Raw genomic sequence first — 14,711 nt, 5'->3', positions numbered from 1 at the left:
TCTATCCCTCTCCCTTCCTCTCTGTAAAAAAATCAGTAAAATATATTAAAAAAAAAAAGGACCTCTGCCCATCTCCTCCCACTCCCAAGGGGAACTCCCAGCTGCCCTTTAGGTGTGCCCTCCCCCATCCTCTGCCTGCTCAACCAGAGAGCTGACTCCAGCCCCAGAGGTGACCCCTCTGCTACCTTCATCATCTGGCTTCCACCGCAAGCACTTCCTGTCCCCAGGTCCCCATCTGCTCTTTTTCTGTGCTCAAACGTCACCTCCATGGCCCTTTCCTGATCCCCAGCCAGGGGTGTCCATCGGTGTCCCCACTACATGGGAGCACTTCGTGGGCTTATCCCTCACACCCTAGCTGGGCCATGACTTAGTAGTTAGCAGGGACCGTGCCTGAACTAATGCAGGGGGGTGAACCGAGAAGTGGTGGGCGAGGTGGAGGGATGTATATACAAGGATGGTGATGGGCCTCAAGCCCCGAGGGCACTGGGCAGGAGGAGAGAGTTGAGGACCCTTGAAGGGTATAAGTGTCATGTGGGTCCTGGGGACACTGGAGGTGACTATGTTGGGACATCATTCATCAGGGTGTGTGGATGGGGGTGGCTCTCTGTGGGTATAGGGTATTGTAGGCAGACCCTGGACTCCCAGACTCCTGGACCCGTCCTTCTGTGACCCTCACCCCGGGTCCTTCTTCCTCTGGGGGGCGGGGCAGCAGGGTCAGAGCTGGGGCTGAGGTGTCCAGCAGGTGTTGGGGATGCCGATTCCACTGGGGAGGTGACACACACCCAGCTGGCTGCCCAGCCTCCCCCACCCTGGGACAGGAATGAGGGACAGCTGCCACGTTATCAGGGACACATTTCCTGGGAGCCCAAGGCCTGAGTCACGGAAGCCCAGGAGGGAGGGGCCCTGTCCCTCGGGCTTCCCTCTACCCCCCAGCCTGCCCTCAGCAATGCCACAGGGCCACGTGTCTTTATTTACACCTTTATTGCCGGCTCAGGCTGCCCCCGAGGATTCCAGGGCACAAAGTATCCAGGCACTGAGGCCCAAGTATCTGAAGCCGTGGCAGTCTAGGTGGGTGGGGAGCTCTGGAGGTTCTGGCAAAGGGATTGAAAGCCGGTTAAGTCACATTCCAACCCCACTGGGAAGGAAGTAGAGGGCTGGAGGGGGTGGGGAAGGAGGAGGGGAGGTGGTCCGGGAGCCAGACCCCTCAGCCCTGAATCAGGGGGGTCAGTAGCAGCAGGAACAGAGCAGCAGGAGCGGAGCCTGAGGCCCCAGCCATGTCCGGAGGACAGAGGTAGCTGCCTTCAGGGGGCCAGTAGGGGGAGCCACTGGAGGGCAAGAAATGAGCCTCCCCCACTATCTGGGAGATCCAGGCCTCTTCAGGGCCAACGGCGGCAAACAGCTCCCGGCTCCCTCTAACAGCCATGCCCACAAGGACCCAGGAGCCTCCCTCACTCTGGCACAGGAGCGGAGGTGCGGAGGTCACCTGCGGAGTAAAAGCCAAGGCCCGAAGGTCTCTTACCCTTCCTCCTGGTCCCCTGCACCTTCGCCTAGGGTCCAGCCCAACCTTCTGCTCGTCTCCATCCTTAAGGCATCCGGAGCCCTGGTTGCTCTCCAAGGTCCAACCGGGAAACACTACTTCCACCCATTTCGGGCCCAGCACCCAAGAATTTTAACCTGCTGTCTCTCCAGGGTCTAGCTGCCCAGCACTGCCTGCCCCCTCCCTGGGGCAGGACACCCAGGCCCCTGTACCTCACACCTGTCTTCCTGCCCCTCTGCATACAGGACACAGAGCGTCCCAGGGGGCAGAATGCCCTCATAGAGGCAGTGACAGAGTCGTGGTGTCAAGATGGAGACAGCAGCAGCCACAGGGACTAGAGAGAGGAGAGAAGGTTGTCCCAGGGATGCTGGCCTCAAGTCACTTCTCACCCCCAGGACCCAGGGCTCTCACCTCGGTCCTGGGGGTCCTTCCAGCCCAGCACCCAGCAGCTGCTTCCCAGGGGGATACCCCCTGGGTGAAGGCAGATAGACAAGGCTGAAGGGGAGGGCTCCACCCGGGAGCTCAGCTCTAGGAGGGCCAGAGGGGGCCGGAGTCCCAGGTGCCGGGGCAGGCGGATGCTGATGACCGACCGGGACACCTGGTGGCCCTGTGGGAGGGGGCTGGCCCCGGTCCGGCCCAGGTACACTTCAATGTAAGGCACTGTTGTAGAGCCTGGCCTGTTGGAACAAGGCCCATTGTTACCTCCTGCCCACCCTCCACCCACGTCTCCCTACAGGCAAAGTCTTCCCCAGCCCAGGGGAGAGGGTGGAACGAATCTCCAAAGTTATTCCACTGACTCCTTTATTATTGCTCCTTCCAAATCTCCCTTCTGTCTCCGAACCCTTCACAGAGGTTTCCCTGTGCTCTAAGAGCCCTAAAGGGGGAATATCCCTCAATGGCAAGAATCCTTGGCCCACCCCCCAGTTTTCCCATTGCCCAGGAGATGGGTGAGACCCACCTGAGGACGCAGTGAGTGGCTGCCAGGACCCAGCCCGGGGCCACGAGGATCCCCGTGCAGACTCGATCGCCGGCCACATGCACCTCAGCCAGCCAAGGCCACAGGAGCCCCGTTGGCGCCGGCTCTGGCCGCAGGCCACAGGCTAGGGAGAGGAGGGACCACCTCAGGGGCGGTCTCACAGCTGACCCCTGAGGCCTCTGCCATGGATCTCAGCACCCCCAAGGACCAGGCGCCAAGGCCTCCTTCCTCACCACCACGTTCTGTGTGGGACGGACAAGTTTGTGTCTCGGTCTCCTCGCCCTCAGGGCCCCAGTCCCAGGCCAGCTGGTCCTCCAGGTAGGCTCCCCGAGTCACATGGCTGATCCATGGGCCGTGGGTCTGAAGAGGGTAGAAGGCTCTGGGACGCAGGCAGCCGCCGGAGGAGTCTCTGATTCCAGCCAGGAACCAGGTCCCCTCCTCCCGGCACAAAAGGCTCCAACTGGAGTCGTTCTGCAGCAAGAGAGTGTGAGTTACCAACCTCTGCGTGCTCTGCGTGTGTGTGTGTGTGTGTGTGTGTGTGTGTGTGTGTACCAGAGTTGATGAGAGGATATCAAAGGGCGTTCCTCCAGGCCAGGTTCCATTAATAATCTGTAGTCAATCATCCCTTTAAATCCAGGGGTAGCGAGAAAGCCCGACGGGGCCCAGAGCTCCCCTGAGGGCTCTCCCCACGTTCCCCCAGGGCCAGGCTCCGCCCCCAGGGCGTCTGGCCCCGCCTTACCCGGTCCCCGGGAGCGCTCAGCCTCCTTCCCAGTCATCCTCAGGCTCCGCCCCTCACCCCCCCCGCCTCTCCGAGACACGCAGGCCCCGCCCCCGCCGCTCACCCAGCAGCGGCCGGCCTCCTCCTCCTCCTGGTAGGCGGGGCAGAGCGCGTGCGGCGGGTCTCCCGGCGGCGGCACTGTCGCCCCCTGGCGGCCGTACAAGCAGTGACACCACCAGCTGCTCAACAGCTCCGCCTCCAGCAGCACGTGCGGGCCGGGCGCGGGCCCTGGGAGAGAGAGAGGAAGGAGTCCGCGCGCAGCGCAGTAGGGCCGCGCGCCGCCCCTCCATGCGCCCCTGCTCACCGCCGCGGCCCCAGCGAGCCAGGCGGCAGCGGCTCCCGGGCAGGAAATAGTGTTCCGGGTGAGGCAGGCACACCGGCCGCGGCGCGGCGCTCAGGTTCACCGGCGCGCGCAGCTGCAGCAGCGCCAGGTCCGCCGCGTCGTCCCGGGAAGCGTTCCCGTGCGGCACGAGGCGCGCCACCTGCTCCGCGCGCGGCCGCGAGGGCAGCAGCACGCGCCAGCTGGTCAGGTCGCGGGGCGGGCGGGCGGAGCTGCTGGGGCTGCGGGATGGGGAGACTGGGGCCGTGGGCTGGGTTCCGCACCCTGGGCGCGAAACCTCTCAGCCCCGATCTGGGCTCCATTTCCAGGCGAGGATGTTGTATCCCCCGCCTGAGCACTGTGCACTCAGACCCCAGAGCCCGGATCGAACTTACACTAACCCCTCTCCTCGCTCCCGATAGACCGGGACCCCACTTTGTGAGTTGGATCCTACACCTCCCAAGGGGAACTCCCCCTCCCGCACTCCAGACTGAGGTTCCCCGCAACCCCCCACTCAGGACTGGGGCTAGGTAGTGTCTCAGGCCGATGCGGGGAGGGTGGGAATCTGGCTGAGACGGGTTTTCACTCACTCCAGAAAGCAGCTGGCAGGTGCCAAGACCCAGCTTTCAGACACCAGCGCCCCATGGCAGGGTCTGTATCCGGGCACTATCACCTGGGCCTCCCACGGCCAGGCGCCTGGCCTCGGGGCCTTCCCACACTCTGAGGGGTGAGAGGCCTGGGTCAGCGGGCCCCTTGAACCCCAGCACTGCCCACCCAACTCAAATCTCCCATGTTCAGTGGACATCCAGGCGTCCTCCCCCTCACCTGGCAGGGCAATGGTGCAGTTCTCATCCATGGGCTCCGGGGGGCCTGACTGGGGCCCCCGGGACTGGGTGGGAAAGGCAGGCCCAGGTTCTGAGCCCATCACCTTTTCCCGGATCCATGCCTCGTAGGGAGCCACAGCAGTGAAGACTCCAGGGCGGTTCCTCCTTCCGCAGCCAAAGCCAAAGCTGGTGATTCCCGCCAGGAACCACCGTCCTCCTTCCTCACAGACCAGGGGTCCCCCCGAGTCTCCCTGATGATAGATGACTCCGTGTCAGGGGATCAGCCCGGGGACCCACCAGTTTATACTGGGCCACCCTCCAAAGGTTCTACACCTCTTCTTGTGGGACCAGCACACAGCCACCTTCTCCTAGGAACTGCCTTGGTTGAGTCACCTTCTGTATTCCCTACAACTCTAAGCAGAAGAAAGACTTGTAGGAGGAGACGAGATCGACCCCCGGACCGAGCAAGGCCCAGTCGCTGCTGCATCCCTGCGTCCCGCTCCGACGTCCCTCCACTGTCGCCATCATGCCCAAGAGAAAGGCTGAAGGGGATGCTAAAGGAGATAAAGCCAAGGTGAAGGACGAACCACAGAGAAGATCCGCCAGGTTATCAGCTAAACCTGCTCCTCCAGAGCCAGAGCCCAAGCCTAAAAAGGCCCCTGCAAAGAAGGGAGAGAAGGTAGCGAAAGGGAAAGGGGAAAGCTGATGCTGGCAAAGATGGGAATAACCCTGCAGAAAATGGAGATGCCAAAACAGACCAGGCAGAAAGCCGAAGGTGCTGGAGATGCCGAGTGAAGTGTGTGCCTTTTTGATAACTGTGTGTTTCTGGTGACTGTGCAGTTTGAAATACTATTTTTATCAAGTTTTATAAAAAGGAATTTTGTTTTACCTTTTTTTTTAAAGCTATGTTGTTAGCACACAGAACACGTCATTGTTATTTTTTTGGGGAAGGACATATAGTACTAATAGAATGTCTCCAAAGCTGGACTGACATGGGGTGGGGGGCGGGGATACTTTCCCTTCTAGTTTTGAGAAACTTCCTCTTGGTTCCTGGGAGGAGGGATCACACATTAGCCATCTTGGCACTAACACCTGTCGTGTGGGAAAACTAAAATTCGTTTTTATGTCCTTTCCTCCCTCTCCACTTTAAGCATAGACTTTGGCTGTCTTAAGCCCAGAGACCTATTGGGACCTGACCCCAAAAAATTGGTTTCCAGTATGTTGGCAATCTGGACTTTCCAGTGTCACCACTGAGATGGCCTCCCTCAAAAGAGCAGCAGTGCCTTTTTAGACTGTGGATCTACAGATTGATATTCTCTGCCATTTTCATTTCATTTCCTGAAAGTCAGGGTCGGCTTGTGAAAAGCTGTTAAACAACATGCTCAATGTGAAATGTCAACGCTCACTCTAAACTTGCCCTGTTCAGAGCATCAGATGAAGACTTCATTGGGTTTTACAGTGGCTTTCTGATTTTGGTAGTTCATTGAGGAAGGAAGTTTGAAAGTTGTTGTATACTGTTAACGATTGTCTGCCCATGTCCTGCCTGAAATACCATGATTGTTTATGAAAAGTAGCCTATCTAATAAAAGGGTAATATGCAAATTAACCATCACTCCACCACAAGATGGCGGCGCCCAGTCCCCTTAGCCTCGCGGGAGTCCCCCAGTCCTGGGGGGGCTGCCGCTGGGAGTGGGCAGCTTGAGCGGCCTGACAGAATGCTTGCTTCATCGCCACGGTGACACCCCGGCTGCGGAGGGCCTCTGGGGGACAGGGGAGCCGGCCGCCCGGAGAGGAGATGGTGGGCCGGCTTCCCAGGGCAGCATCGCGCTCCCTCCCGGCACCCACGTTCGCTTCCGCGGCACGCTGTGGTTCTTGCCGGCTCCCGCGGAAGTGGCGGGCGGCCTACTGCACATGATATCGCGTGATGGGCTGCTAGTCTTTAATAAAGCTGGATACAGTTTGGCTTGGGGAAAAAAAAAGAAGAAGAAGGACTTGTAAAGCAGAAAGGCTGATGAGGAACAGCCAAGTCAAGAGTGACAAACGAATGCATCAAAGGCCACGCCAGAGAGACCTTCAGGGAGACACTCGGAGCCAAATGATTCTTGTTCAATGAATAGTTCAAATAAATGCTGTTTGGGGTTTCTAAGATCACCCAATTGTTAAGTGAATCAGAGGTGCCAGCATTTAGGAGGCTGTTAAAAATAGGAAATCTAAAAGCAGCAGGAAGAGACAGAAGGAAGAACTACAATGAACAGACACTAAAACAGGGGTTGAGGACTATTTCATGCTTAGAGGAATTGTCCCTATGACATCTCTATAGTCCAGGTCAGGTACCTATGTGACCTGAACAGGGTCACAAAGAAGGCTCAGAACCCTCTAGAACTGTGCTGTCCAGTATGGTAGACACTAACTAAAATTAAACTCGGCCAGTCTGGCTCAGTGGTTGAGTGTTGACCTATGAACCAGGAGGTCATGGTTCAATTCCAGGTCAGGGCACAGGCCTGGGTTGCAAGCTCGACCCCCAGTGAGGGGTGTGCAGGAGGCAGCCAATCAATTATTCTTTCTCATCATTGATGTTTCTATCTATCCCTCTCCCTTCCTCTCTGAAATCAATAAAAATATATTAAAAATAAAGTTGAATATTTAATTCCTCAGTTACACCAATCATATTTCAGATGTTTTTCAAATGTTCAGTAGACAATGTGGCTAGTGGCTACTACCCTGGACAGTGCAGATATAGAATATTTCCGTCACCATCGGAAGCTCTGTTGGACGGCGCTGGCCTAGAGGGATTTGAATTGTTTGCAATCCTGTTCAAGAAGGCAGAGGGTTATGTCCATAGGTCACAGAACTTCATAATTGGGAGGAACCTGAAGACCATCTAGCTTGAATCCCCATTGCCACCACCTAGGCTAAGTACCCTAAAAATGTGTGTGATTTGAGCAGAGTTTATGGGGAAAATAGTTATAATATACTATATTTTGGCCTTCAGAAGGTGACCTGGAAAATTCCCTTTTGTGAAGGATTAATTCATTTTTAAAGATAACTATTGATTGAGTATATACTATAGATGCTATGCTCTGTTATTCTACATCCTCATCTCAGGAATGGCCCCATCAAGCACCCAGTGAGAGCTGGGAAGTGGGATTATAATAATATTAGTAGCTAATAGTTATTTAGCTCTTATTAAAAACCACATACTGTTCTAAGTGCTCTTACATGTACCAATTAATTTAATCATCCTAACCACCCTATGAGGTAGGGAGCACTATCACCTCTGTCTTCCGGATGAGAAAGTCTGGACATGAGGTTAAGTAACTTGGCCAAGGCGCCCGATGGGTGTGGCTCAGTGGTTGAGCATCAACCTATGAACCAGGAGGTCACGGTTCGATTCCTGGTCAGGGCACATGCCTGGGTTTCGGGTTGGGTCCCCAGTGGAGGGGTGTGCAGGAGGCAGCCAATCAATGATTCCCTTTTATCATTGATGTTTCTCTCTCCCTCTCCCTTCCTCTCTGAAATCAATAAAAAGATATTTAAATAACTTGGCCAAGGTTACACAGCTAATATGTGGTGGTTATGTGCCAGACTCTGGAGTGAGTCTGCCCGGTATGGTAGACACTAAGTAAAATTAAACTCACTCTAGAGTCTGGCACATAACCACTGTACATACTGCCACAATAACAGTGCCCGCCGCTGAGCCCCAAGTTCTGTCTAGTTATAACCTTCACATCAATCCCATCTATTGGCTTCTTGTCCTCTTTTTGCAGATAAGGCTCAGAGATATGAGAGAGATGGCACCTGTCTGTTCCTCACACCGCCTCCGATTGGTTACAGCTCTGCCTGGCCTTGCCAGGCAGCTGCAGGGACCGCCCCTCACCTGGCAGGTGTCCTTGCGGCCCTCTGGGTAGCCAGCACACAGCATGCCTGGCAATAGCTGAAAAGTGAGGTTGAAGGGGCCAGGCCGGCTGTAGAGACACTGACAGGCAGCTTCTCCCAGCAGCCTGAGCTCCACTTCTTGCAGCACCCAGGGGAGAGGCAGGGGGTCTGTGGGCAGAACAAGAGACAAATGCTGTGAGGCAGGTGTGGAGTCCCCTGTTCCCCGCGGCTCAACTTTGTCCCCTCCAGCTGCCTCCTGGACCTCTGTCAGATGCCCAGTACCTCCGCCCACCACATCCAAAGCCAGTCATGGTCTCCTGCTCCTCTCCACCCTTCTTCCTGAATCCTCGTCTCCAGAGTGACCCCATGAGCACCCAGTGAGAGCTGCCATGGATGGTTTCACACTGCACCAAGATGCCCAGCCAACGAAGGAGGGATGTGAGGGCTAAAATCGCTAAGCTCTGAGCCCTGGCATGGCGGTGTCAGTCCTGAGAAGGTACCCTTTTCAACAAGGATGCCATGTACCCTAGATGCGGTCCTGTACCACGTTGCCAAGCATGGAGCCAGGGTGTCATCCCTGACCCCTGTCTCAGCTTCCCCTTCAATAAGTTCTCAAGCCCAGAACACCTGTCATTTGTGACCTCTTGGCATTTTCACTGCAACTTCCCTGGGTCAGGAGGCATAACCCTGGGCCTGGATGACGGGCCTGGCCTCCTCACTGATCTGTCCCCCAACCCGCCCTTCGCGTGTTGCTGCCAGAGAAATGTTTTTGAAGTTCCGCTCTGATCTTACCAAGGACAACCAAATGGCTCCCACCGTCTAACCCTGAGGGCTCCGTCCTTCCTCAGGTGAACCCGCTTTCAATGGAGAAAATGTCTCAGGGTCCAGCCACAGTGGGTGAGCGTGTGGACAGAGCTCCTTCCCGCCCCATCTAGAATCCCAGGACGGGAGGTGATGGCTGAGGTGTTCTTAAGGGTCAACCAGGGAAGTTTAGGGATTGTCCTGGGTATCCTGGAGCTGGAGGGGTACTCTGGCCCTCAGTCTGACCTTAAGGCCTTCATGGCCCAGCTCCACCAGCTTTTTTTTTTTTTAAAGATATTTTTATTTATTTCAGAGAGGAAAGTAGTGGGAGAGAGAGAATCATTGATCAGTTGCCTCCTGCACGCCCCCTACTTGGGATCAAGCCCGCAACCTGGGTATGTGCCCTGACCTACATTTGAACCATGACCTCCTGGTTCATAGGTCGGAGCTCAACCACTGAGCCACGCCGTCCAGGCCTCTGCTGCCTCTGCCCACTCCACTGCAGCCTGGCAGCCTGGCCCTTCTCCATCGACGATGCCTCACCTGCATTCCAGGGTGGCCTCCACATCGCCCCACCTTCCTGAAATGCCAGCTTACGCCCTGACTTCACAAGACCTCCCAGAAACCTCCGGCTCTGGGTGCCCATGTCAGATGGCCCGGTCCATCCACACAGACTTCTTAGGTGCTCAGACTGACCCTCCCCCCCTGCCCCGATGGGGCCCCTGCAAGCAGAGGCTGTGGCATCTCCCCCCCAAGTATCCTCTCCAAAGGCCTTGGCATTGCACAGGCCTCATCACGGACGTGGAATTATTGTGGGGGCCTCGCTACCATGAAAAGATAACTTTCTTGAGATGAGGATTTACCTTCTAACATAAGTGTTTGCTTATTTAGCTAAAAAGGCATTATGTCTACCCACTAGAGTGTAAAGGGAGGAGGCAGGATTTTTGCTTATGTTCATTAGCATATTTCTAGTGCCCATCACAGTGCCAGGCACAAGGAGGTGCTCAAAAAATATCTGTTGAATAAAAGAAAGATGGACTGCTTACCGGTGCCTTGAAACCCCGCCCCAGGCCCCGCCCCGCGGCCCTCCCTCCCGAGGGCCCACCCCTCCACACCCACTTCCTAGGTGCCCCGATCGATCCACCCCGGAGGCCCAGCTTTTTGGAGATGCCCGCTCGGACCCGCCCCGAGGACCTCCACCTGTCCAGTAACCGCCCGGCCCCACCGGCCTCCGCACTCACCCGCCTCCTGCACGTCCCCCCAGCCGGTGGCCCAGCAGGCCGTGCCGTGCGCGAAGTGGTGCGAGGCGCGGGGCAGGCAGACGGGGCGCACGGCGGGGCCCAGCCGGGCGGGCGCGGCCAGGCGCAGCAGGGCCAGGTCGGCGCCCAGCTCCACGCCGCTGTAGTTGTCCGGCACCAGGATGGCCGCCACCGCGCGCACGTGCGCGGCGTCCAGGGGCCCGTCCTGGGAGTGCACGCCCAGCAGCACCGACCACTCGGCCGCGGCCTCCAACGTCCCGTTGCTGCGCCAAGGCCGAGGCGTGAGGGGTTAGGTCGACCCAGTGCGGGTGGAGGGGGGGGGGGGTCAGGACTTGCTGGAAGGTGGGAAAAGCAGGCCCCCCGCCGGCTGGGGCGGTGGAGCGGAGACGAGGTCATTCTGACTTGGATATTTAGCAGCATCAACACGCAGAGCCCGGACACCCCGCAGAGCACCTAGCGCCGGGGTGGGGCGGGGGGTGAAGCTAATCTGCAAATTAGCTGTGAACACGGGGTGCAGCTGCGGGCAGTTTGGCTTTTGGAGGAGGGGAGCTGGACGTGGGTGAATACTCACCTCACGAAACAGTGAGCGGCGGAGAGGACCCAGGAGGGGGCGATGAGGGAGCCCCCGCAGACGTGGACTCCGCTGTGGTGCAGGCTCACCTGCCACGGCCAGCTGCCCGGCTGCGCGTCTGAGCCCCCCACGATTCTGGCAGAGGACTCAGGGCGACCACAGTCTGCAGTGGGGGTACCGTGAGGTCACATCCCGTCCCTGCCCCCCCCGCCCCGGAGGCCCAGGTAACTTAGGACGAAGTTCCGTTCCTCGCCCCACTCCCGTTTGCCGCCCTGAACAAAGAACAAAGAGGACCTGGGCACTGGTAGGTTTCTGGTCCTTTCCACCTCCCTCATTGCCAGCCAGCCTCAGCCTCCTCTCAGACCTGAGACCACCCTCCCCCTCCCAGCCCCTCCTCACCCGGATCTTGAGCTTCTTCCTGAGCAGGACTGCGAGCTGGGAGTCAGAGGGTAAAGAGAGGAAGATGCTGATGATTCCAGCCCCTGACGCTGCCCAGTCCTCAGCTTCCTTCTGCACCCCACCCACCTCCCTCTTGCCCTGCCCTTTCAGCACCCCCCGCCCCAGCACCCATGCCAGCCCTCATCGTTTTGCCTTTGCACCTGACTTTCCCCAGTTCAGTGGCCTTACCTGGATCCTGGGAAGCTCCTGGGATGGGGCTGATGGCTGGAAAGAGGGAAGCAGGGAGCGGCTGGAGACCTCACTCACAGCCTGCCCTCCGACCCCTGGCTTTACATCTCCTCCCTCCCCCACTGCGGCCAGGCCTCCTCGCTCTGCTCCCGCCTCTCGCACAATTTCTCCCTCTTGACACCTCACTCCCTCCGTCTTCAGATGGCCCCCTCCCTTCTTCTGACCCCAGACTCGCCGGGCAGAGCTCAGGCGTCCTGCTCTCCAGCTCCTTAGATGCTAGGACCCAGGCCCCTTGCAGCCATCCTCTGTCTCCCGAGGTTACCGAGGGTCACGAGTGGGAGAAGCAGGTGCTGGAACATGGCACATTTGAGTCAACTGGAGGCACAGAGATGGGTGAAGGTCTCTCCCTGCCACAGCTCCGTCACTGTTTGGGCGGCCGGCCGTGACTCCTAATGGTCTCAGGAGCAGCCCCACCCTCCCTGGCCAGAGCCCATCTCTGGGAATCTGAGAGGATCTGGGGTTGGAAGGGGGAAGTAGGGAGCTTGAAGGCCCAGCCCAGAGCCCTGGCCCATCTCACATCTCTGGAGGCCCAGGGTGGGGGTGGAGGCAGATGTCCTAGTTACAGGACACCTGTTGGGTGGGGGAGGGAGGAGTGGAGAAGCCTGTGGGCAAAGGCAAGAAAGGATAGCCAGGGGCTGGGAGGCCAGGGCGGGTGAGGCAGGGCTACGGGTGAGCAGTGGCCTTTGGGACAGGAGTGGCCCCTCATTGGCTTGACTCATCCGAGACCTCACCTCTGTTTGGGGTGTGGTTACCCTAGTGGCTTGGGCTTTTCTTCTCACACAGCTCTGGTTACTGAAGTTGTGGGCCAGGTCCGGGAAGGGAGCCCTAGGGAATACAATCCCATCCCAACAAAAGGATCACAGATTCCGGCAGGTTGGGCAGGGCACAAGATTCCAGGACGGGGCTGGGCAGGTTGGCAAGGCTGGATAAAGACCCCACCTTTCTCGGTGTCAGAAGAACTCTCAGGGGTTCTCTCACTTCCTCTTTGTGAGAGTGACCTTGGGAAAGTCACCCAACCCCTCAGCTTATATCGATACAAGCCCCCTTAAACAGATGGCGCGCCCTAACTGGTTTGGCTCAGTGGATAGAGCGTCGGCCTGCGGACTGAAGGGCCCCAGGTTCGATTCCGGTCAAGGGCATGTACCTTGGTTGCGGGCACATCCCCAGTAGGGGGTGTGCAGGAGGCAGCTGATCGATGTTTCTCTCTCATCGATGTTTCTAACTCTCTATCCCTCTCCCTTCCTCTCTGTAAAAAAAATCAATAAAATATATTTAAAAACAGAAACAAAAACATATGGCGCCCTCGCCAGTGTGGCTCGGTTGGGTGTCCTCCTGTGCACCGAAAGGTTGCCGGTTCGATTCCCAGTAGGGACATGCAGGAGGCAGTCCCTCCATGTTTCTCTCCCCCCCCCCCCCCTTTCTATCTAAAAATCAATTTTAGAAAATCTTTTTAAAAAAACACCACACATATGGAACCTCAAAAAGAAATTGAGGAGCGTTTAATGAAGGAACCATTTACAAAGGTGTAGGCAGGGTTAACGGGAACCAGCAAGGGACGGTGAAGCAACCCGGGGCTAGCGATAACCCAGAGCCCTGCCTGAAGAGACAGAGAGGGAGAAGTCACTGGAACCAAGAAGGAGAGGGCGCTGAGGGCCAGCCAGCAGGGTGCCTGCAATGGAATGCAACCTTTGTCAATCTGCATGTGCCCTGACTGGAATCCAACCCGGGACCTCTTGGTTCGTGGGTCAACACTGAACCACTGAGCCACACCGTCCAGGCCCTCATATCCATTTTTATTCTCCACCCTTCTCCATGCGATCTGTTCCCCCAGAGATTGACCCTCATGGGCCACATCATGGACTCCCTTGCTTCTGGTAGGTTTCAGACACGGAAGGATCTGGTAGGCGATTAGAGGGTAGGAGGAGAACGAGAGGGATTTTTAGTTCCCAGTCTCTCCCTGCTTCAATAAGTGGAGCAACAAATCAATGTTTCTCTCTCGCTCTTTCTCTCTCTCTGAAAAAAAAAAAAAAAAGAATGATTGTCTTAGAGCAGCAGTTCTCAAATATAGTCTGGGAACTCCTGGCGGGGTCCCCAAGACCCTTTCAAGGGGTGCCCAAAGCCAGAACTATTCTCATGATGTCAGGTGTGCCATGTGGGTTTTCAAAGGCTACTTGATGTATTATATCCCAAAGGGCTGGGTGCAGAAGCAGAGATGAGAAACATGCAGGTTTTCATTAACCTAACAGATTCATTACTTTTAAGTAATTTAATAAATATTTTAAGTTATTTCTCATTTTTTTCTTTTAAAAAAAATTATCTTTATTGTTGAAAGTATTACGAATATCCCCCCTGTCTCCCCCATTGACTCCCTCCATCCCACTCCTGCCCCCTCCCAGGCTTTTTTTTTTTTTCTTAAAAAATACGTTTTTATTGGTTTTAGAGAGAGAGGATGGGAGAGGGAAAGAGCGATAGAAACATCAATGAGAAAGAAACATTGATCGGCTGCCTCCTGCATGCCCATTGAGCCCGAAACCCAGGCATGTGCGCTGATTGGAGTCGAACCGGCGACCTTTCGGTTCGACGCTCAACCAACTGAGCCACATTGGCCAGGGCAAATATTTCTCAGTTTTAATTTAAAATGCAATACATACTGAAAGATAGAACCCACATAAGCAAAAGCTCGTAGGATTCCTCCATCATTGTTAAGAGTGTCAGGAGGTCCTGAGACTGAAGTGTTGGCGAGCTAACCGAACTGGAGCAAGCGGTTCGCACGCCGCGAGGGTCTCCGTGGCACGCGTGTCCTGCCTTAAGCACCCTCCCGCACGCTCCCTGCCTTTCCTGCCTTGGAACAGTGCCAGTGTGAGGAGCGGCCCGGGGAATTCTGACAGCGCCTCCACCCTGAGGCGCCTTGTGTAAGAATCACCGCCCTAAGCTTCCGAACTGCCGACGCAGAGAGAGAAACCGGAGCAGGAGTCTCTCTCTCTCTTCCAGGAACCCGCGACGAGGGCATTGGTGTAATGAAATCCTCAACACGGAGCATGGCGAAGCAGCAGGGAGTTTCACAGGCTGGTTTTTATGGCGCC

The 14,711-nt window shown here is 56.7% G+C and overlaps 1 protein-coding gene and 1 pseudogene across 2 annotated transcripts; one reads left to right on the top strand and one right to left on the bottom strand.

Moving 5' to 3' along the window:
- Positions 1 to 1,045: 1,045 nt before the first annotated feature.
- On the bottom strand, positions 1,046 to 11,927 carry PRSS36 (serine protease 36; the record flags this gene model as incomplete). Its single annotated transcript, XM_079795570.1, has 15 exons — positions 1,046 to 1,483; positions 1,750 to 1,871; positions 1,949 to 2,214; positions 2,496 to 2,637; positions 2,747 to 2,984; positions 3,356 to 3,519; positions 3,596 to 3,852; positions 4,201 to 4,330; positions 4,436 to 4,685; positions 8,312 to 8,478; positions 10,353 to 10,633; positions 10,942 to 11,104; positions 11,341 to 11,376; positions 11,569 to 11,604; positions 11,891 to 11,927. 15 exons carry the CDS (start codon positions 11,925 to 11,927, stop codon positions 1,205 to 1,207), a joined length of 2,568 nt encoding a protein of 855 aa, XP_079651696.1. The 3' UTR covers positions 1,046 to 1,204.
- LOC307109773 (non-histone chromosomal protein HMG-17-like) lies at positions 4,961 to 5,229 on the top strand (annotated as a pseudogene). Its single transcript has one exon. The product of its transcript is annotated as a non-histone chromosomal protein HMG-17-like (transcript).
- Positions 11,928 to 14,711: the final 2,784 nt, after the last annotated feature.

Source organism: Cnephaeus nilssonii, assembly GCF_951640355.1.
Source record: "Cnephaeus nilssonii genome assembly, chromosome: 2".
NCBI lineage: Eukaryota > Metazoa > Chordata > Mammalia > Chiroptera > Vespertilionidae > Cnephaeus > Cnephaeus nilssonii.
The sequence above is the reverse complement of the archived record's forward strand: the minus strand, read 5'-3'. Positions and strand labels throughout refer to the sequence as shown.